At 44.7% G+C, this 23,984-nt stretch overlaps 1 protein-coding gene across 15 annotated transcripts in view; it reads left to right on the forward strand.

The window, feature by feature from the left end:
- kcnab2a (potassium voltage-gated channel subfamily A regulatory beta subunit 2a) overlaps window positions 1-23,984 on the forward strand; it is a 372,430-nt gene that overhangs the window by 323,005 nt on the left and 25,441 nt on the right. For 11 of the 15 annotated variants that reach the window (XM_085967213.1, XM_085967209.1, XM_085967207.1 and 8 more), the window contains 5 exons: window positions 5,662-5,706; window positions 7,744-7,788; window positions 12,831-12,874; window positions 13,454-13,540; window positions 22,634-22,678. In XM_085967213.1, the coding sequence (XP_085823339.1) occupies window positions 5,662-5,706; window positions 7,744-7,788; window positions 12,831-12,874; window positions 13,454-13,540; window positions 22,634-22,678 (266 nt within the window). The remainder of the gene's footprint in view (window positions 1-5,661; window positions 5,707-7,743; window positions 7,789-12,830; window positions 12,875-13,453; window positions 13,541-22,633; window positions 22,679-23,984) is intronic. The other 4 variants (XM_085967217.1, XM_085967218.1, XM_085967206.1 and 1 more) reach the window with 1 other exon arrangement.

The raw sequence follows: 23,984 nt of genomic DNA on the forward strand, positions 1-23,984 counted from the left end.
CGCGCAGATCATGACGTCATTTCCTAGTGCAACGCCCTTTGTGCGCCCCGAACCAGCACTTCACTCGCGCCGGCCCATTGTGCACCGGGCGGCCCTAACGACTGTGAAGTGGAACGGTACACAGCCGAGGCGGGCCGCGGGGAGCGCTAATTAAAGGGCACTTACCCTGCACTATAAAGGCCAGCCATTTTGCAGCATTCACTCTTGTGCAACGGTTTTTTGGAGAGAGACCAAGGAGGAGAGCTTACTGGTTTGGACCAACACTAGGACAGGTATTTTTGGCTCAGGCCAGAGCTTAGCAATTATCTTTGCCTTCATTGAGAGCTCAGTGTTTGCCAGCATATAATGGGGGCTACATTGGGTGCCAACGCTGACTTTCAGCCTAATGCCAGAAGGGCTTACAGACGCCGTGAGAGTGGCAGCCCTGGCTAGACGCAGAGGGGGCAACAGGCGTCGCCAACTGAGGCCTTACCCACCCAGGGTATACCGCCAGCAGTCCTCCTATCTGACCATGTCTGCCGCGAAGTGTGTTAGGAGGCTGCGATTCAGAAGGGAGGTGGTTGCAGACATCTGCCAGCTGCTACAGAGATCTGCAGCCACAGCTGATGCGCAGGACGTCTCTGTCGGTGGCAGTGAAGGTGACGGTGGCTCTCAACTTCTATGCCACCGGCTCCTTCCAATCCGCTGCTGGGGACATCGCTGACATCGCTAACATCTCCCAGTTCACCGTGCATTGCTGCATCCGCCAGGTGACCGATGCCCTTTTCAGAAGGAGACATCAATTCATCTCCTTCCCCATGACCCTGGACAAGCAGCAGCAGCGTGCAGTGGGATTTGCAAGAATAGCGGGCTTCCCCATGGTGCAGGGCGCCATTGACTGCACGCATGTGGCTTTGCGGGCACCTCTGGAGCATGCTGAGGATTACCGCAACCGGAAGGGCTACCATTCCCTCAACGTACAGCTGGTGTGTGACCACAGGCAGCACATCCTAGCTGTCAATGCCCGCTTTCCAGGCAGCAGCCACGATGCCTTTATCCTGCGACAGACAACTGTGGCTGACATGTTCCAGGCACAGCCTCACCCAAGAGGATGGCTTATCGGAGACAAAGGCTATCCTTTGTGTACCTGGCTCATGACCCCGCTCCGCGCGCCCACGACCCCTGCTGAAGAGGCATACAACGAGAGCCATCAAGCGACTAGGAACATCATAGAACAAACAATCGGCGTCCTCAAGCAACGGTTCCGCTGTCTCGATCGCTCCGGGGGAGCCCTCCAGTATTCGCAGGAGCGAGTCTCCCAATTCGTCGTTGTTTGCTGCATGCTGCACAACCTGGCTATCCGCAGGACTCAGGCACTGCCACCTCACGTTGGACCACCACCTCAGGAGGAGGAGCATGAGGAGGAGGAGGACGAGGAGTACCAGCCCAGGAGGGAGGCAGAAGGTCCAAGGGCCGCCCGTCGGCGGCTTATTGAACGTCACTTCTAGGCCCCCTATCAGGGAATGGCTTGTGCCAATGAAAGAACATGATTGCAGCCGCTCTGCAAGCCCTCAGCCGGTTAAGGCAACAAACACTTCAAAGATCAAACATGGACAATGTTAATAAATAAAATGCTTTATTGTACAAACTCAGGGCCCTTCCCACATGAAAACCAAAAACAGACGAAACCCCCAAAAAACACCCAAACACATTACTCGCTCCCACAACCTGGAGAGGATTAACAAAACAGTGCAACTAAAATGGCCGTCATCCTCGGCCTTCGTAAAAAACAAACATCACATCCTTGGCCTTCAAAAAAACAAACATTCAATTCTCGGCCTTCAAAAAACAAACATCCAATTCTCGGCCTCAAAAAACAAACATCCAATTCTCGGCCTCAAAAAACAAACACAACTGGCCACACATTCGACTTTTTGGCCCGCTAGGGCGATGCCTTGGCCATCTTTGTGTGGCCCCTGCCCGCCCTGCTGCTGCTCCTCAAAGTAAGGCCATTGGCTGCTGCAAGGCTGGGGGCAGGCTCCTGAGGGGCACATGTCGTGACGGCAGATGCCCTTGGGGGTCGGCCTAGTCGAGGTCTGGCCGTCGAGCGGGCGGCTGTTGAATGCTGCAGCTGTGGCTGGCCAGCATCAGTCGCTGCAGCAGCTCCTGGCAGCTCCACTGGGGGAGTGGCAGTGGCGGCTGGAGGAATGGGGGCAAGCTGGCGGATGGCAGGCGCTCGCTGGTCGCCTGAGACACTGGCACTCGCCCGGGCCAGCACTGCAGCATGCGCACCAATCTGCCGAGGGACAGACCGCTGTGCTGCTGCAGCGCGCCGGGTGCCCTGGCGATGCCTGGCTGACCCAGCGAGTGTGGCAGCAGTGAGTGCCCGTGTTGCCCTGTTCAGTGACCTCATCAGAGCACCCAGTGACTGCACGGCACCACTGATCAGCTGCCCACTCGCTGCCTGAGCTGCCCCGAATGCCGCCCGACTCGCTGCCTGATCTGCCCCAAATGCCGCCCGACTCGCTGCCTGCTCTGCCCCGAATTCCGCCAAACTGATGGCCTGTGAGGCCCCAACGTCGGTGACACTCCGAGAGAGGGACTCGATGGCCTCAGGCAACCGTGCCACTACCTCCGTGTGCCGGCGCTCCGAGTCCGCGGACAAGTCCTCGAGGCGTTCCATCTCCTCGGCGAAGACCATCTCCGGACTGGAGGCCGGACTCTCCCTCTGGGGAGAAGGCCGCCGAGCTGGCCGACCCTTCCTGCGTTGCTGGACGCTGCTGGGCCCAGCAATTGGACTCCCCTCCGATCCTTCCCCCCTCTGGGGAGAAGGCCGCTGAGCTTCCACCCCCCTCCCGCGTTTCTGCAGGCCGCAGGTCCCATGAGCTCCCCTCCCCTCCGACACTTCCGCCACGCTCCCCTCCAGGGAAGACGTGTCCCCTACATTCGCATGGGTTGCCGCGGCTGAGGGTTCCCCTGATGGGCCGCCTTCCTCTTGCTCCTCCTCCTCTTCTGAGGGGCTGTCACTGGCAAGTTCAGGGACCTCCTCCTTACCATCTGAAAGCAGGAAGGCACAAGAGTAGCTTTAGAGTGAGGAGAGGGCGTCAGCGAGGGATGCATGAGTGGTGGCATTCAGCGCATTGGTCGGACAGTGGCAAAGGATGTAGATCTGATGTGCAAGTGGGACGAGAGAGGTCCAAAAGGTGATGTCCTTACCATTGGTGCCCAGAACAGGGTCGGCATCTCCACATGCAACGGGGCCAATCACCCGGCCACCCATGATGCGCTCCACGCGATGTTGCAGCTCGGTGAGTGGCTGGATCTGGAGTCAGCGTGTTCTGACTTTTCTGTTGAAAAAGGTCATTCTTATACACTTTTGGCAGTGGTTTCTTCTTTGATGTTCTCTGCTGATGTCAGCTAATTGTCTTTATTGATACCTCTTTCGAATGCTTTCCATCTTACTGTCAATTCAACTAGTGCATGCATAATTATTTCTCTACCTTTTAGGTGTTCCGAAAACCATCATAAAAACAATGACAGCAATGGCTTCTGTTTGATGTCATTCTTACAAAATGCTTTCCATTTAATTCTTAATATTGGCTTTACTGGTTTTTAGCAGACATTTTGACTCCGTGGTGATCCAAGTTTAATACAAAGACAATGCAATTGCTTGGTGTCTCTATTGAAGTCATATTTTCAAAGCCGCCTTGTTGGTATATTTACAATATGTAAATCAAAACCACTTTAACTGTGTGTTTACTTGTTTTCTAGCTATCTCAATTGGTTGCATATTTAATCTTATGGTTCCTGTTTTCCAAGTTTAACAAAACTATTTGACCAGCAGATTTCTTTACTTGATGTCATGTTTCAAAGGCACATGCCTCTTTTAATGTTTGTATTTCTGTTTTACGTGTTGGCTCTTCACACTTTAAACTGGGCATTCTCATTGTGTTTGTTGCAAACCATAGACCTTTTGGAAGCACCAATGGTTTGCTTCAATCTTTCATTGTTTTAGTATATTTAACTAATTCCTATTTCAAAGCTTGTTTACAGCCTTGTCTGCTGAGACTTGTGTCTTTTATTAATAATATTAGAAATCTGTTCATAGTATCATGTATTTCTCTGAATCATGGCTATTCCTTCACAATCTGGTGTAGGAAATGCAAAAATAACATACTGTTGCAGTAGTGGATACTCTTCAGAAGAAGCATTGTTGAGGCAGAGTAAGGGGAGCTTTACTGAGTACCTAATTGTGCTGATGCTGACACTGGGGGCTGAATTTTGCCGGTGCTCAGTGTGCGGGTTTAGAGGCGGGTCCACTGTCAAAATCGCAAATTCCATGGGCTTCTACCTTAGATAACAGTCTCTTATGTGGGAATTTATCAAATGCCTTTTGGAAGTCCATATAAATAACATGCATAGGCATTCCACTGTCCACTACTTTAGCCACCTCTTCAAAAAAATTCAATCAGGTTTGTCAGGCATGACCTACCTTTCACAAATCCATGCTGGCTCTCTCTGATCATCTGAAAATGTTCGAGGTGTTCAATCACCCTGTCCTTAATTATAGACTCTAGCAATTTCCTGACAACCGATGTTCGGCTAACTGGCCTATAATTCCCTGGTTTCTCTCTCTCTCCATTTTTAAATAGTGGAGTGACATGCACAATTTTCCAATCTAAAGGAATGGTTCCGGAATCTAGAGAACTTTGGAAGATTATAGTTAGGGCATCTACAATGTGCTCACCTCCTTCCTTTAAAACCCTGGGATGGAAACCATCTGGTCCTGGGGATTTGTCACTCTTTAGTGCCATTATTTTCCTCATTACTTATTTTACTTGCGTGAATTTTATTGAGTCCTTGTCCCCGATTCAGTATTGGTTTCCTTGGGATTTCCGGCATGCTATCCCCTTCTACTGTAAATACTGACGCAAAGTAATTATTCAACATGTCCGCCATTTCCTTATTATCATTGACAATATCACCGATTTCAGTTTTTATGGGGCCAACTTTGCTCCTGACTACCCTCTTTTTCCTAATGTAATTGTAAAAATTCTTCATATTCATTTTGATATCCTTCGCAAGTTTCTTTTCATACTCCCTTTTTGTAGATCTTACTATCTGTTTTGTGACCCTTTGCTGTTCTTTGTAACTTTCCCATTCGCCAGGATAGATGCTATTTTTTGCATTTTTGTTTGCTTTCTCTTTTAATTTGATGCTGTCCCTTAACTCTTTAGTCGTCCATGGCTGCTTTCTTTGGCAAGTAGAGCTCTTGCCCCTCAGGGGTATAAACTAGTTCTGTATCACATTAAATTCTTTTTTAAACATCTCCCACTGATCTTCTGTCGTTTTACCCATTAACAGATTTGCCCAGTATACTGTGGACAGTCTGCCTCATCCTGTTGAAGTCGGCCGTACCCAAATCTAGAATCTTAGTAGCTGTTTTGCATTTTTTCCTTTCAAACGCTACGTTATAATCCTCTTATCTAAACAGGCTAAGCTCACTGAATAGATCACCTAAACAGGGCAGGCTGCAACTCTGTGTAAAGAATGCTGATATTGTATAGCAGAATATCATCTGATCATAAGTGAAGGAAGGTAGTATGCCATACATGGGAATGACCTGGATTTGACTGTTAATGTAAAATGTGTTTAACCTCACTATCTTTTCTTTTTCCCCAGGGCAGAAATTGTATTGGGAAACATCATCAAGAAGAAAGGATGGAGGTAATTTTTATTTTTATTTGTTAGTTTGAAGCTTTGAGAGCACACTGAAATTTACCTAAGAATACTCATCTGAAATTACCTTGCTGTTTAACAATTAAGAATTCACACATTAATATCACATATAACATAATTTCTAAGCTTAAAATATTTATGCCAGAAATTATCTTCTTTTGCCCAGTTGACATTAGAAAATTGGAGAGTGGGGAGCCAAGGTGACAACGGTTACTTCAGCATGAGTGTACCTGTACACTCCCATTTATTGTATGTAATAATCAGAGAACAAATGTATCATCAACACTATTGCAAAGTTAACTGACCCTCATAGAAATACAAAATCTGTTTCTAAACATATTTGAGATTGAAATCTATCATGTTGTATTGAATGTGTGTTCTATTTGAAAGACTTCAACCTTTTACCTCCTCTTGTAGAAAGCATGTCAAAAATGTTCTCATTCAGTAACAGAATGGGAAGAGAAATTTAAGTCTATCCCCTTTGACAGATCAACTCTACCATCCAGCCTTCTCACCATATGCTTCAAACCCTTCTCTCTTATCTTGCCCAGTTATCTCTCGAACTTCATTGCATCTGTGATAAGGACCACATGCAGTAATTTACTCGTGTACTCTGGAGTTATTCACTTCATGATGTATATTTTTAAACCTTGCACCTCTGCTTCCTTCCAAGTATTCCCTGTATCTTTATCAACCTGCCACAGCATCTTTTTTTAAGTTGTCTTTCAGTTACCTTTTCACTCGGGCTTTGCAGTGACTCCATTCAGATATTTCTATTGCTATCTTTTGGTTAAAACTGCAGTTTGTACAGCCTCCTTTTAGTAGCAGTTTGGAAAACTTATGTTGCATTGCAAATGATATCAAAACCTGAAAGCTATAAAGTTGGTGCATGAATCTGACCATTTTGGAAATATTGTATTTCAAGAAATATTTTTAAATGATACAGTGCATCAGTGCCCAAACAATGGGTCTTGTTGAACACTCTATGAAGTTTTGTGACTTATACTCCACGTGGTGGATTCATAGTCATACAGGGGAGATGCCAGTCACAGACTAGGCATTTCCCTTAAAGAGCCAGAAAATAGGAAGGTGAATCACCTTGCTCTGGGCTTGTGCACCTCCCTGTGGCTGGTTACGTTAGCAGAGGCCTGGAAGCACAATGGCTTACCACCTTCTCAACCAAGATGTAACACACATGCAGGAGGCCACAAATCTGAAGTGAGAAACATGACTTCTGAGGGTAAAGATTATGATCAGCGCTATTCATGACAAACACTTAATGTGCTGGTAACGACTTCCTCTGCACTATTTTAGCAGGTTAATGTCTGAGCTAAAACAGCAGAGAGAAGTTTGGTACAAGAACATTAAGCACTTGTATGAGACCAGCACCAATCAGAATCTCTACCCTATAAAAGAGAAGGTTGATGTATTTATTTTTCCACAATTAAACCCAAACATTTTCTGATATGTTTTGCGGGTGAATTAAAGAATATTCTCATTGTATTAACTTACTAATCTTGCAGTACTGTACATAAAACTTAAAGTCAAATTAACCAAGCCCTTGAGTGTCAGCTGTGGCTCAGTTGGTAGCACACTCACCTCTGAGTTAGAAGGTTGTGGGTTAAAGTCCCACTCCAGGGACTTGAACACATAAAGCTAGGCTGACACTCCAGTGCAGTACTGAGGGAATGCTGCACTGTCGGAGGTGCCGTCTTTCAGATGAGACGTTAAACCGTCTGCTCTCAGAAGAAGAGCAGGGGAGTTCTCCCCGGTGTCCTGGAAATATTTATCCCTCAACCAACATAACAAAAACAGATTATCTGGTCATTATCACATTGCTGTTTGTGGGAGCTGTTTGTGCACAAATTGGCTGCCGCGTTTCCCACATTACAACAGTGACTCCATTTCCAAAGTATTTAATTGGCTGTAAAGCACTTTGAGACGTTCGGTTTATCGTGAAAGGCGCTATAGAAATGCAAGTCGTCGTCCTCTTCATCAACATCCTGTTCTGTTTTCTCTTCACAGACGGTCCAGCCTCGTCATCACCACCAAAATCTTCTGGGGTGGAAAGTATGTAACCAGATATTCATTTATTTTTTAATGATTAAAACCATTGTTAAAGAAATGTAGTTGATAAGCTATCCCAGTGCTCCCAGTTGGTAAAGGCAGGCTACAGCTGAACCATGCAGGCCAGAAGGACACAGGTTCAAGCCCCAGGTGTACTGATTTAGCTGATCTCAACCAGGGCACTACAATTTGGCACTGATGAGCTAGGAAAGCATCAACTAAGGTTCCACATTTTCATGTGTGAGGACAGGATCGGGCTTGGCTTGAAGAATTAGAACTTGTACTTGTGGAATTGTACCCGGCGAGGAGTCAGTTCCTTTAGGAGAGGAAATTGGGGGGAAATTGTAATTCCTAAGTTTTGGCCATTGAGGTTGTGTAACTGTTAAGAGTAATTTTATCAAGGTGTACACTGATGTCCTGTTATCCAGCTGAAGGTGCTTGTTTAACAGGAAGTATCAAAAGCCTTTGGCTCAGTGCCAATGCAAGTGCGAGCTAGTCAACCACATACAGTTATATGGCGCCTTTAACATAGAAAACATCTTATGGCACTTCACAGATGTTCGACCTTATATTCAGTCTCTAATTATCTCTTCCTCCCTGTGAAGAAAGCCCATTCTTTCATTTAGTGCCTTCCTTGCAGCTAAAATTGGAATACGTACACAGTACACTTTTGAACTGGCTCTCCCAATGACTTAGCAAGCTCGTTGGGTGAGTCAGCAGTCAGACCAGGGCGGCCCCAGATTTGATTCCTAGTCTGTGCTGAGTTAGCTAATCCGAGCCGGAGTAGTAATAGGGACACTAATTGCCTTAGGTTATGGAGGAAAAATCAGGCCGGTTTCCTTTACCTGATCACTATCACGTTGAATTATCTAGTGACGCCAATTATAAAGATTCTCCTATGAATAATGGTCACATGACCAAAGTACTAGCGAGCACCTGGCAACAGCTGAATCATACCCTGAGAAGTAATCCAACCTTCAGGAGGGAGGGGAGAAGATTAACAAAGAAAAAACAAACAAATCTGAATGTAAAATTACAGCTGCTCTTGTCATTCTGTGATTAAGTATGTGAGCTTGAATGGAAAGCATATCTGTGACATATAGGGTACACGTGACTCAAACATGCCTGCAATTACTGAGGAATTCTCACATCTGCTCTTTGAAGCCTTCTGCCTGACATACTGCTATTTTCACCAGATCCGTAACTCTGATTTAGATTGAAAACTACTGGTTAACCTCCTAGGCAGAGTGGAAAGTGTTGCGTCCCAAGTCACGTGGAAAATATATAATGGTAAATTTTAAGAATGCAGGTACATATCAGGAAATCGTGGGTGCACTCCCCACAATTTGGCATCAATACATTTTAATGGACAGAAGATTGTGGGAAGCATGCCTGTGATTTCTGAATAAGCACTCCCGGCAGGTGAGGCTTTGCACTGGGAGCACGCATTCATGTAGATGAAAAAATGTGAAATATTTGTAGATCTGACCGTATCCTTGTCCTGGCTTGTTCACTAACATAGAAGATAGGAGCAGGAGTAGGCCATTCGGCCCTTCGAGCCTGCTCCGCCATTCAATGAGATCATGGCTGATCATCCAAATTCAGTACCCTGTCCCTGCCTTCTCCCCATATCCCTTGATCCCTTTAGCCTCAAGAAATATATCCAACTCTTTCTTGAATATATTTAATGAACTGGCCTCCACCGCCCTCTGTGGCAGAGAATTCCACAGGTTCACCACTCTCTGGGTGAAGAAATTCCTCCTCATTTCAGTCCTAAATGGCCTACCCCTTATCCTTAGACTATGACCCCTGGTTCTGGACTCCCCGACCATCGGGAACATCCTTCCAGCATCTAGTCTGTCCAGGCCTGACAGAATTTTATAGGTTTCGATGAGATCCCCTCTCAATCTTCTAAACTCCAGTGAGTATAAGCCCAATCGACACAATCTCTCCTCATACGTCATTCCTGCCATCCCAGGTATCAGCCTGGTGAATCTTCGCTGCACTCCTTCCATGGCAAGAACGTTCTTCCTCAGATAAGGCGACCAAAACTGCACACAATACTCAAGATGCGGTCTCACCAAGGCCCTGTACAACTGTAGCAAGACATCCTTGTTCCTGTACTCGAACCCTCTTGCTACGAAGGCCAACATTCCATTTGCCTTCTTAACCGCCTGCTGCACCTGCATGCTTACCTTCAACGACTGGTGCACAAGAACACCCAGGTCTCTTTGCACTTCCCCTTCTCCCAATCTATTGCCATTCAAAAAATAATCTGCCTTCCTGTTTTTGCCACCAAAGTGGATAACCTCACATTTATCCACATTATAGTGCATTTGCCATGTTTCTGCCCAATCACCTAACCTGTCCAAATCATACTGGAGTTTCATGACCTCCTCCTCACAGCATACCCTCCCACCCAGCTTTGTGTCGTCTGCAAATTTGGAGATATTACATCCAATTCCCTCGTCCAGATCATTTAGATATATATTGTGAACAGCTGGGGTCCTAGGACCGATCTTTGCGGTACCCCACTAGTCACTGCCTGCCACTCGGAAAACGACCCGTTTATTCCAACTCTTTGCTTTCTGTCCGCCAACCAGCTCTCTATCCAAGTCAATACCTTGCCCCCAATCCCATGTGCCTTAATTTTGCACGCTAATCTCTTATGTGGGACCTTATCGAAAGCCTTCTGAAAGTCCAAATACACCACATCCACTGGTTCCCCCTTATCTATTTTACCAGTTACATCCTCAAAAAATTCCAGTAGATTAGTCAAGCATGATTTACCTTTTGTAAATCCATGTTGACTTTGTCCGATCCTGTCACTGCTTTCGAAGTGCTCTGCTATTACATCTTTTATAATGGACTCTAGCATTTTCCCCACTACCGATGTCAGGCTTACCCCGCTTTTTCTCTGCCACCTTTTTTGAATAGTGGGGTAACATTAGCTATCCTCCAATCCATGGGTACTGTTCCAGAGTCTATCGAGTTCTCCTCCCCCTCCCCCTGAAGTGTTACCATCGAAGGAAGTTAAACTATCCAACTTTTATTGCCACATGCCATGTGCTTGTAGGTTCTCTTGCACTTAGTGTTCCTGTAGTTTGGTCACAGGTGATATCCCGACATCAGGATCATAAACCCATATTTTCATGGTCAGGTTTAGTAACATAAATTTGAGAAATTTGCACACATATATTATATCTCCCATAACTCGAGCTACAGAAGTGCTTAAGAAATTTATATAGTGCCTTATTACCTGTCTCAGGGTGTAATAGTGCTTCAACTACAATTAATTTCTTTGAAGTGCAGTGACTATTGTTCTGTAGGCAAACTGGCAACCATTTTGCACAGAGTGAGATACCACAAACAGCAGTGGGAGGAATGATCATTTAGTCTATTTCTTAGTTGATGAATAAATGTTGACCAGAAGAACTCCCTGCTCTTCTACAAATGTTCCCTTTAAGCGCTCTGGATCTCCCGCGCAGTCGGCTCACTGGCTTTTAAATGCAAAAATTGCATGCACGGATTTTTGAATGGGCCACACAGCTGTTTGTGGGACCTTGCTGCCACGTTTCCTACATTACAATAGTGACTACACTTCAAAAGTACTTTGTTGGTTGTAAAGTGGGTTTGAAATGTCCTGAGGTCATGAAAGGCGCTATATAAATGCAAATCTTTCTTCTTTCTATAACTGTAAACTTAGTAGTAGTTGTTTGCTGCAGGGGATCAGTACCCCTAATGATTTGTTCAGTTGCATCATGAATGCATTATTAAATTTTGCTTGGGTGTACTACAGGAGTATCTAAATAGGAATGACTGTTGACAGACTATTTGATAATTGGAGGTATTACAGCCGAGTCTGAACCTCTCGGCATCAACATCCATATGCACAATTTCCAGCAGGAGGCACTAGATGGTGATCAGAGGCAGGAACCATATCTGTGTTTTATCCTTCATTCCTATTCCAGGGGTGATGAGGCCATAGTAACACCCCCTACTGCTTTTCTGACTGAGATCAGTTACCTCAGCACAAACCAGGGATCAAATATGGAACTTGCCTGACCTGTGTGGCTCAGTAACACAGACGTTTTGAGGTTCCAGAAGAAAAATGCTTCTGGACACAGGTCCACCGTTCCTGCAGCCCTGCTTTTGCATGATCTTGTCCACATCAATGAAGTAGCTTATTTGGGCCTAGAAATTCAGTGGGCTGCGCCACCCGTTAGCGCCTTAAGAGGGCGCTAAGTGGGTCGGAAGTCACTGGCCACGCCTCCCTCTAAATTCAGCGGGACGCTAATGACGGCACTAGCCGTTAGCGCTGCGCCGCTACCGATGACATCATCGGTGTGCGCAGCGCCCCGATCGCGATATTTAGATGCGCCCCCTGCTTTAACGCCGGATGCTATGTGTGACCGGTTCAAGGGGGCCTACCTGCGGCGGTAGAGGCGCTAATTAAAGGAGGTGCGGGACGGCCATTTATGTTGCTAGCCGCCTGCCAGCACCTCTCCGCGCTGCCGTCCCCAGCCTCCTGAGCCTCCCGCCCCCCCCTCCCGCGCGGAGTGCCGACTGCGTTCCAAGAGCCCGGCACTTCTCCTCAATGCTGGGCTCTTTTTCTGGCACTCGTGATCCTCGGGGGCCCAGCTGGGCCCCAGATCGCACTGCACAAGGCCCCTCCCCTTTAAGAAGGGGAGGAAGGCCTGCAGTACTGCAGCGCGATGTGCCGCAGCTTGTGGCGCTGCGGCACGTTGCGCAGCGATATTCAGTTGCAGCACCCCAAGAGGGATGCGGGGCGCCTCCAGTAGCGCCGCGCTTCCCTCTGGGGCGTTCCAACTGAATTTCCGGCGGGTGGCCACGACTGCTTCCAGGGCACTACTTTTAGCGCCCTGGCGAGGCTGGCGCCCCAAATGGGGCTATAGTGAATTTCTAGGCCTTGGTGTTATTTGGAAATGTGATCTAACCTGGGTTAACCAGAATGACTCAATGACTTATTGCTGAAGATTGACCCTTAAGTAATGCCATGCTTGTCAATTGTGTTTGCCTTGCAGGGCGGAGACTGAGAGAGGACTCTCCCGAAAGCACATTATAGAAGGTAGGGAACTACACTGGTATAAAAATTACTGTTGATAATGAATGGTTAATGCCTCTATTAAAGTATGAGACAGTAATGTGATGTGATCATGTTAAGTGTCTTTATGATAACATCAGCGACAGTAATTTCTACTTTGTTGACATCTAGAGTGGTGAATAGAATCTTGAATCTTATTTGAGACAGAAATTGCCATGTTCCTAGGCAGGGTGAAGATAGCATTCTGTATCTGGAGTGCAGGCACAGAAAATGGATTTAGTGTTGCAGTATGCTAAATAAATTATACAGTACTACCTTTTCTTCAGCCTCAACCTGGCTAACAGAAGATGAAGCTGTCAATCTCCAGTTTCCAAGAAAATGCATTCAGTGTGCAAGGCCACCATTCTATTAACCCATTTCTGCAAATCATGTAGCATGTCTGTCTTCAACTTCCACAGGGGAATCAACTTACAAAATGGTGGATTTGTTCTTTACCTTTAAAGCACTAGTCACAGTATTTATTCTGCTAGCCACATCAAATTCTGAGCATAGGATTGTCGGGCTGGTCTATTTTTAACAGGTGTATGTATTCTGCTTTGGCAGGACTGAAGGCTTCTCTTGAGCGGTTGCAGTTGGAGTATGTGGATGTGGTATTTGCTAACAGGCCAGACCCAAACACACCCATGGAAGGTGAGTTTCATTACATAAGTGGAGATCTAACACTAACCTTTAATCTACAGGTTTTGTAAATGTACTCACTTTCTCTCTTCCCTTTCCCACCCCTTTGCAGAAACTTCTGCTACAGTAAAGATTCAAGAAATATAGATTGGCACATCTTTACAACAACTAGTAGACTATTTACTGATCGTTAAGCTAAAGTTACCTTTATATTGGCAAAATATTTACAGAGCCCATTTGACTGATCATTTAATATGCAAGTGCAAATGTAAAGGATCAATTAATAATGCACATTAATGTACTTCCCCAGTTTTCCCCTCTTTCATCCCCTTGTCTCTTGAAGTGTAGATTTTTGTTGGAATACAGTTCCACAGATAGCAGCAGCCCACAAGTACGCTATCCATACACTATTTGACTGAGGGGACATCTCGGCAGAGCTCAATCTTGTATGTCCTCACTAGCCCGATTGCAGCACCCCAACTACTGGCCTATCTGAGATCAGCTAACTCGGCATGGAGCAGGAATCAAACCAAGGATCTTTTGGTCTTTATAGATTATGGATCATTCAATGACTAAATTCCAAACCTTTGAAAAGGTGTGCTTGTTTCAACCAACCACTGTGAAGTTTGAGGTGTATAAGTTTCATTTAACTGACACCTCATTCAGACATTAGTTAAAAGTTTGGACTATATAGATGATTCACTGGAGCATCAATAAATGGTGGCATGCAGTGGGCATTGTTACTGATTTTAGTCACTCCATTGTGGGAGTATGTCAACTCTCTCTCCCTCATAGATGGGAGAGAAAGTTGTCTCTGGGCAACTGTCATGTGTCTCCGAGCAGAGACCTGGGAAATGTTGCCTACCTGGACTCCTTGCTGCATCATTTACCAGGCCCCAAGAGACCTGTTTAAGGAACAAAAAGATTTCCTAACAACACCAAAAAATTAAAATTGGAAGCACTGCATATCCTGTTAATTGTTTTTGGTTTTTGCTTATGCTAGTATGTTAAAGGTAAAGGAACAGGACTGTTTTTTGAGGTATTAATATTTACTTTTAATGGAAAATCTTTAAAATTTGGGTGTCACTGTGTGGTTGAGTCTCGTGCTTCCACATCTGGTGCCTGGGTTCAAATGCAACAGACAGCTTGGACAAGGGCTGTAAGTGAAATGTTTGGTCAACCTTACTGCAGTTCCCAAAGCACATGTCTCCAGATGGACTATGATCTGATTCCGCATTGAATTGGTCTAATTCGGGAAGCTTCCCAAGACGGGTGATTTAAGTGTAGATAGTGTGGGAAATGTAAGTTACATCGGCCCTGAATTTGCGGTCGGAGGAGTGCGCCTCCGACTAGCGAAATATTTCCGAACTTACCTCCTGGCTCCACAGCTACACAGAGTTTGGGACCTGGGCCTCCAGACATACGCCTGCATAAAGACCCATGGATCTCAGCAACGCAGGCGGTTCGTAAACGTCCCTGTGATCACGTGGGCCAGGTCCTCCAATGAGAAAAGAGGATTCCATTGCAGTCATTTCCGAACGGAATCCCCTAATGACATGCAATGGAATCTCCCAAACAATTTAAACAACTCTAAAAATGGTCTGATTTCCAAATTTAATTAAAAGTCCCTTAATTAGACCAAATATAATAAATATTACATTTTTTGAAAAATAATGTTAAACATTTTAGTCCGGGCCAATATTTGCATAAACTAATTTTAAGTGTTTGTGCATCATTTTTTATTTTTTTTATTTTTTATTTAAGATTGGCCATTCGGCTCCTCGAGCCTGATCCGCCATTTAATGAGATCATGGCTGATCATCCAAACTTCGTACCCTGTCCCTGCTTTCTCCCCCTATCCCTTGATCCCTTTAGCCTTAAGAAATATATCTAACTCCTTCTTGAATATATTTAATGAATTGGCCTCAACTGCCTTGTGTGGTAGAGAATTCCACAGGTTCACCACTCTCTGGGTGAAGAAATTCTTCCTCATCTCAGTCCTAAATGGCTCACCCCTTATCCTTAGACTGTGACCCCTGGTTCTGGACTCCCCCGCTATCGGGAACATCCTTCCTGCATCTAGTCTGTCTAGTCCTGTTAGAATTTTATAAGTTTCAATGAGATCCCCTCTCATTCTTCTAAACTCTAGCGAATATAAGCCTAATCGACCCAATCTCTCCTCATACGTCATTCCTGCCATCCCAGGTATCAGTCTGGTGAATTGTCGCTGCACTCCCTCCATGGCAAAAACATCCTTCCTCAGATAAGGCGACCAAAACTGCACACAATACTCAAGGTGTGGTCTCACCCAGGCCCTGTATAACTGCAGCAAGACATCCTTGCTCCTGTACTCGAATCCTCTCGCTATGAAGGCCAACATGCCATTTGCCTTCTTAACCACCTGCTGCACCTGCATGCTTACCTTCAGCGACTGGTGCACAAGGACACCCAGGTCTCGTTGCACTTCCCCTTTTCCCAATCTATTGCCGTTCAGATAATAATCTGCCTTCCTGTTTTTGCCACCGAAGTGGATAACCTCGCATTTATCCACATTGGGCAGATGCATGGCAAATGCAGTATAATCACCCAACCTGTCCAAATCATACTGGAGTTTCTCTGCATCCTCCTCACAGCACATACGCCCACCCAGCTTTGTGTCGTCTGCAAACTTGGAGATATTACATCTAGTTCCCTCGTCTAGATCATATATATTGTGAATAGCTGGGGTCCCAGCACCGATCCCTGCGGTACCCCACTAGTCACTGCCTGCCATTCGGAAAAAGACCCGTTTATTCCAACTCTTTGCTTCCTGTCTGCCAACCAGTTCTCTATCCAAGACAGTACCTTACCACCAGTCCCGTGTGCTTTAACTTTGCACGCTAATCTCTTATGCGGGACCTTATCAAAAGCCTTCTGAAAGTCCAAATACACCACATCCACTGGTTCTCCCTTATCTATTCTACCAGTTACACCCTCAAAAAATTCCAGTAGATTAGTCAAGCATGATTTACCTTTTGTAAATCCATGTTGACTTTGTCCAATCCTTTCACTGTTTTCCAAGTGCTCTGCTATTGCATCTTTTATAATGGACTCTAGCATTTTCCCCACTACCGATGTCAGACTTACCGATCTATAATTCCCCGTTTTCTCTCTACCACCTTTTTTAAATAGTGGGGTTACATTAGCTATCCTCCAATCCATGGGAACTGTTCCAGAGTCTATGGAATTTTGGAAGATGACCAGCAGTGCATCTACTATTTCTAGGGCCACTTCCTTAAGTACCCTAGGATGTAGATTATCAGGCCCTGGGGATTTATCGGCCTTCAATCCCATCAATTTCCCTAACACCATTTCCCTACAAATACTGATTTCATTCAATTCCTCCCTCTCATTAGACCCTATGTTCCCTGACATCACTGGGAGGTTATTTGTGTCCTCCTTTGTGAAGACAGAACCAAAGTATGTATTTAATTGGTCAGCCATTTCTTTGTTTGAGAGTGTTTGAAGACCAGGACCTCAAACCCAGCACTAAGCTCATGGTCTACAGGGCAGCAGTGATACCTGCCCTGCTGTATGCCTCAGAGACATGGACCATGTACAGCAGGCACCTCAAAGCACTGGAGAGGTACCACCAACGCTGCCTTCGCAAGATCCTGCAAATCCATTGGCAGGATAGGCGCACCAACGTCAGTGTTCTTGCTCAGGCCACCATCCCCAGCATCGAAGCTCTGACCACGCTCAATCAGCTCCGATGGACGGGTCACATTGTTCGCATGTCCGATACGAGACTCCCAAAACAAGCGCTCTACTCGGAGCTCCAGCACGGCAAGAGAGCCCCAGGTGGGCAGAGGAAACGCTTCAAGGACACCCTCAAAGCCTCCTTGAAAAAGTGTAACATTCCCATCGACACCTGGGAATCCCTGGCCCAAGACCGCACAAAGTGGAGTAGAAGCATCCGGGAAGGTGCCGAACACCTCGCGTCTCTTTGCCGGGAGCAAGCGGAAGCCAAGCGCAGGCAGCGCAAGGAGCGCACGTCAACCCAAGCACCCCACCCACCCACCCCTTCAACCACCGTCTGCCCCACCTGTGACAGAGACTATAGGTCCCGCATTGGACTCATCAGTCACCTGCGAATTCATTTTTAATGTGGAAGCAAGTCATCCTCGGTTCCGAGGGACTGCCTAAGAAGAAGAAGACATTTCTTTGTTTCCCATTATAAATTACCCTGATTCTGACTGCAAGGGACCTACGCTTAACTTCACCAATCTTTTCTCTTCACATATCTATAGAAGCTTTTACAGTCAGTTTTTATGTTCCCTGCAAGCCTACTCTCATAATCTATTTTCCCCCTCTTAATCCCTTTGTCCTCCTTTGCTGAATCCTAAACTGCTCCCAATCCTCAGGTTTGCTGCTTTTTCTGGCCAAATTTTATGTCCTCTCCTTGGATCTTATGCTATCCCTAATTTCCCTTGTTAGCCACGGTTGAGTCACCTTTTTTGTTTTATTTTTATGCCAAACGGGGATGAACAAATTCTGTAGTTCATCGATGTGATCTTTAAATGTTTGCCATTGCCTATCCACCGTCAATCCTTTAAGTAATGTTCCTCAATCCATCCTAGCCAACTCGTGCCTCATACCATTGTAGTTTCCTTTATTTAAATTCAGGACCCTAGTCTCTGAGTCAACTACTTCACTCTCCATTTTAATGAAGAATTCTATCATATTATGATCGCTCCTCCCCAAGGGGCCTCGCACAACAAGATTGTTAATTAATCCTTTCTCATTACATAATAACCCTTACGTTGGTGAAAGCAAGCCCGATGCCTGCTCTTACCAGCCGTAAGAGTTTCATGGGCATTTGCTGGGCAGTAGTTGGGCAAATAGCCCAACTCTGCGCCAGCGAAAGTGATTTCTCAGTCGGTTCGGTAGATCTGTCAAGGCGTACCTTGACATCGCAAGTTCCAGGTTTTCACGCATGCACAGCGCATGCGGAAACCTGAAACTTGCGGGGGCTTTTCAGAAGGCTCGCGATGGCGTACGCATCATCCGGACCGCAAATTCTGGGCCAATATTTGTACGAGGAGAAGCTCAGAACAATATAGGGGAGCACTCCATTGCATTTGACAGATCTAGACTAGGGCTACACCATGAAATTTTGGTAAACAAGCACACAGGATTGAATGGCACAGTAGCCTAGACTACTGGAATAATAGTCTCTTCAGTGTATTGGCTCTAAGGGTCCCATGTGAAATGAATTTAGACAGTATAATGGGCAAGGTCCACCACACAAAACTTACAATAATTTGACACTAATTGGCTTGCAGTTAGCAATTTAATTCAAAGAGCTGCTCGATGGCTGGTGTGGGAAATGGAAAAATGTCACACTGGTGCCACAGGAGGTGTTCGTCTGAGGGTGGGAAGGAGGTAAATTGTTGGACCAGATTGCAGGATGCTTTGCCACTCTTGACCATGCTCTGGGAGAGCTTGATGTTGGGACTAAAATGGAAAATACTCCATTTGCCAGAACTGACATTACCCTCATTTTGATGAGCACAAAATTCATGCAAAAATGTTGGTAAACACTGGTCGAAGTGTGCATCAACGGTCCATTATGACTTTATGGTAATATCTGTTAATGAGTTCCTTAACACAAGGTACTCTTAGTCCAGTGGTATTCTAAAGGGCCACCTGCTTGATGCACCCTTTTCTTTTGCCAGTGTGATGCCACAAAACCTATAATTGTGTCACTTGTGTGTGACATCACTAGATAAAATGGCATAGGTCTGCTTTTCTCTTCTTACTGACAGCAGCCCCTCTTGAGGAACAGTTCATGCTGGAAGCAAAAGTAAAATGTGACATTAAGCCTAGTAAAGGTTTCAGTGCATCAGGCTCTGTTGAAATTATTTGAGGTGTGGTTTTGGAACCAGGTCTGACACTCTTGCACCTCTGTCCCTATACCGTCACTTGTTAAAGAAGAACGAAAGCTTGGCTGATCTCAGCTGGGGCAGTAGTTGCAGCACCACAATTAGTCTTCATGTTTCTGGATTGTGGAAGGAGAAAGTCAGCCAGAGTTCCTACTCCTGATCACTATTCAGTGACATAGGCTGAAAAGTAATGTGTGTGGATGTTAATGAGGATAGGATGAGACTTGGTTGTGATACCATGCATAATTAAATAGCCTGCTATCGATCACCTCCCCTCATTACAGCACCACAGCCCACTGTGGACAATCGTGCGTGCCCACACCCCATCATAATCCCAGGTATATAATAGCTCTAATGAAAGTAACTCCATTTCTGCTGAAATAACACTACTTGCTAGACTTTTTGCAGGTTGTTTGTTTTTGTTCTATGTTTCTTCACATAATTGAAGATGGAATATACATATAGAAATTAAGCTGTATTGTATGACCTTTCTAGTACTGTAAATTAAATACATCGCTCAGCATGTCAACAAAATGCTAATACCATTTTAAATTGTCAGGATCATATGAAGGATTCTTGTAGTGAAAGCCCTTCACAGTTCAGTACTGAAATGTTCTTGTTCCAACTAAGCTGGTAATAGTAAAAGTGACTAAAGACAATAGTGCTATTATGGCATCACCATTAGTCCACACGGTGTAAGATATGTTAAGTGGTTTATAAAACAATGTCCCTTTTGTAGTCCTACATAAATTGTATATGTGTCTGGCTGTAAGAATGGCCTAAGCTAATTTTCAATGGATGCCTGTCAAAGATTCAAACTTTAAGCCTACAATCCTGATCTCGATATTGCATATACAACTTGGAGTGGAATTACAGCTGCACCATTCAGATGTTGTTAATAGACAGTAGAATTCAGCAGTGTGAAAATACAGTTTGGTGTGGAAGTTCGGTTGCAAGGCACCAGCTCACAAGATTTGCACTAGGATGTTATTTGCAGCAAGTAGTTGATTTGTTAGGTGTCTTGTGTATTTTACAAATAATTGGCTGAGTGTGTGTTGCAGGTCTGTTGACTTTGGGTTGTAGTTTTTGTAGCTTCACACTCTTTCCTTGGAAAATAGGTGAAGTAATGGAAGGGTTCGCCGGCTGATTAACAGTCTGATGTGACTCATGGCCGTAACCAATTTTATACCAGCTATCGGGGGAAGGGGGGCGGATTAGTCCTATACTACGGGGGGTCCCACAACCCATACAATGGGGGGGGCACTCGCACTCAAATATTCCACTGAATGTCAACCCAGACTTCAGAGCCGAAGCTCCATTTGCTGGGACTGTCTGGAGCAGGGTTCGAATCCTGCACCTTCTGACTCAGACGTAGGAATGCTAACACAAAGCCAAAGGCTTGCTCTTTCACTTGGGTTAACTTAATCTCATAAAACCAGGAAGGAAAGTGATTTATTAACATCAGCTGTTCAGCGTTATCTCTCGGCTAAAGCACTTTACTGTTGTACTAAAAAGCTGCTTGTCTAATACTTAGAATTCATCACCTCAAAATGCTTCCGCCGCCAATACAATATAAGAGCTCGGAATGCTGTCTACAGATATAGTCCAAGTTTGGAAAGACAAAATCTAGACTTGTAACTGCTGGGCGTTTTTCATAGTTCAGGTGCAAATTTTGCAAATCCAAATACCCTTTACTGAAATCCTAGTAACAACACTGAACTTCACAGGCAGTTTTTTTTTATCATTTACCGTTTTAGATTTTCACATTTTCTAAGTAATTTGTATCTACTGCTATCATACAGTTTTTAATCAACTGTCCTGATTACAGCCCTTGAACATTTACTGTTAATGCTTTGAGGTACATGACTCCTTAAATGCATAAAATTAAGAGCTCCTCAGTGGAAAAAGCAATATTGAGTTATATAGACTCAATCTCCAGTCTGTGCTGAGTTAGCTGATGTGAAACTGAGCATCAAGAGATCTTGACAGTATTTGTCAACAGAAGATTAAATTATGGAGGGGACAGCCAAGCTCAATCTTGTCCTCATCCGAAGTCCACCCACTCTCGCATCCAAGCAGGGGTCAGTAGATAGTGATGAGGAGCAGGCCCCCGAATGACTCTTGTTTTTCTCCTCCCTAACCCAAGGACACCATTGATCAAACCTGGGACCTGCTTATCTGTTTAGCTCAGCTACTCACTTGATAAACTTGTTGAACCATTGGGGAGTTAATTGGAATACTCCCTTGCACCGCACTGATTGGAGTTGTGAACTTGATTGCTGTCTCAATGCAAAATATATGATGTTTGCACTACAGCCCTCTTGCACTGGTTGAGGAGGAGGGGTAGGGTGTTGAGAATGTTGTCATAAGGCCACTTAACAGTAATAAGTGGCACTTAATATAGTGCCTTAAATATGTCATGGTAGCTTACAGGGACAATGGAGGGAATGAACACAATGCAAGGGTTTAGAGGTGTGATTGAAGTTGTGGGTTTGAGGAGGCTTTTGAAAGTGCAAGATATAGAGAGGTGGTGAGCCTTAGGCAGTGAAGTCCAGATTGCAGGTGTGACTGCTGAAGGTTCTGACACCAATGATGGACAGGAGGGCACACAGACTGGAGCGAGAAGAACATAGGGGTGCAGCCTGAGATGTTGGGCTATGTTAGTCATACTTCATTATCTCTAGAACAGTTTGACAGTCCTCCTCAAGCTATTATATGTGTTATTTGGATCCAAATCTAGTACTGTACCTGATGGTTTTTTCCCACTGCCACTCCTACCATATTACTCATCCACTGAAGCCAGTTCATGCTACATTTCCAGTTGATTCTGCCAAGTAGGTTTGATTGGTACTGCATTTAAAATCTAGCCTATGTAGGTAAACAAAAGGGATACTGTCTTTTTAAACTGAGCATTTTCATACCTCAACTGATAGAATGCACTGTTTCTATTTTTACTCATAGTATATTTGAGCCTTTACAAGTTGGATGTATTTTATAATGAATATATATGTTTCTAATAAAGGCAATCAGTTCACTGGGCTACTGTTTTCTGAGCTGGGAAGTCGTGTGTATATGTATGTATATATAGAATTTACTCTTGCCTCTCCCATGCCCTCAATTCTGCAATGTAATGTGCCTTCAGCTATAAACTCTGGTTTTTTAAATCTTTTTTTATTACCAGGGGATCCATTTAGTTCTTCAAAGTCAAGAACATTCATCATTGAAGGTACACAGTACCCAAGAAATGAGTATTAATACTTAGCTGTTTCTGAGGCATTTTATGGGACAGATTGTTCGTTCACTCTGCTCCTACTTCCTCCCCTTCCACCCACAGAAGTAACTTCCCCATAAAATGCAAGTTACCTGACTTCTAAAAACATCTTGCAAGTAAATAAAAGTGATTCTGTCCTACCCTTTTGCTTCTTATTTTTGAACATGTTTCTTCATTTTTGAACGCCTATTCCTCATTTCTAGACCATGCATGTCGTACAATTGCCAATCCATTAGGTCTCAGCACTTTAATTGAGTTTCCATTTACTACATGCTTTCAGGTTTGCCAGCATTTCATTTTGAATTCCTGCCATTCTGTGAATGGTAGAGCTGTGTATAGTAATGTTACATAGAGAGAATGAACCTGTTCTTAGAAAGTTACCTGCTTACTTTATTTTTATACAAGTCTTGTTCCTAGTTTAGTTTGAAATTAAATTGTATGTCTCATCCTATGTGAGTGTTTGCTTTGGCTGTTTTATTTTTAATTAAATGTTTGCGAGATGGTACCAATTCATTTTATTTTTCCTTGAATTTGTGAACTTTTTTCCCCTCATTTTCTTGTTGCTGAGTTTTTTTTGTATTGTTGCTATGAGCAATATGTAATAAGTAGGCTGTGACGACTTTTAGTCCTCATCAGTATATTACTAAAACGAATCCCTGTGAAAGGTAGCAGACAGCCTTCCCATTTCCCATTGCTGAATGGCACATGTCTGCTGAGTAGAATGGGGATGAAGGAGGCTGTCGCAATTGTATCTAAACTTGGGTGAGTATGAAACCACTAAACTGAAACCTGTTCTTCTGGTCACTTTGATTAAGCAGCAGGAGGTTTCGTTATTTTACTTCATTTAACACCTCATGGTTTGGGTAGTGTTCCCTTCTCCCCCCCCCCCCACCCCCGGAAACCAGTTGTGCATTACTGGTATGCAGCCATTTGATGTCGCTAGCACACCAATTCAAAAAAATGGATCCGAGATTTATGGTTGCAGTGAGCATCTATGTTTCTCGGCCCACCCTCCCACCTCCCCATGGCATACATTTTCAAGCAATCTGACACTGATTTTTGTTTTTTGTAACTGATTTAAATTAAATAGAGCCCATCTTGGATAAAATAGGGGAGTCCTAAAATGGCCATAGCAACTGGTAAATATGAAACCTGCAACCAGATTAACCCCTTTATCAGCCTGGCAAGCATCTGCGAGTGTGTTTGATGTGACAGATGCAGTGGAATCCTCATAAGAACAATTGTAAATTGTCAGTTACCT

Source organism: Somniosus microcephalus, chromosome 25 (genome assembly GCF_052327205.1).
Source record: "Somniosus microcephalus isolate GS21.2 chromosome 25, FLI_Smic_1.0, whole genome shotgun sequence".
NCBI classification, from domain to species: domain Eukaryota; kingdom Metazoa; phylum Chordata; class Chondrichthyes; order Squaliformes; family Somniosidae; genus Somniosus; species Somniosus microcephalus.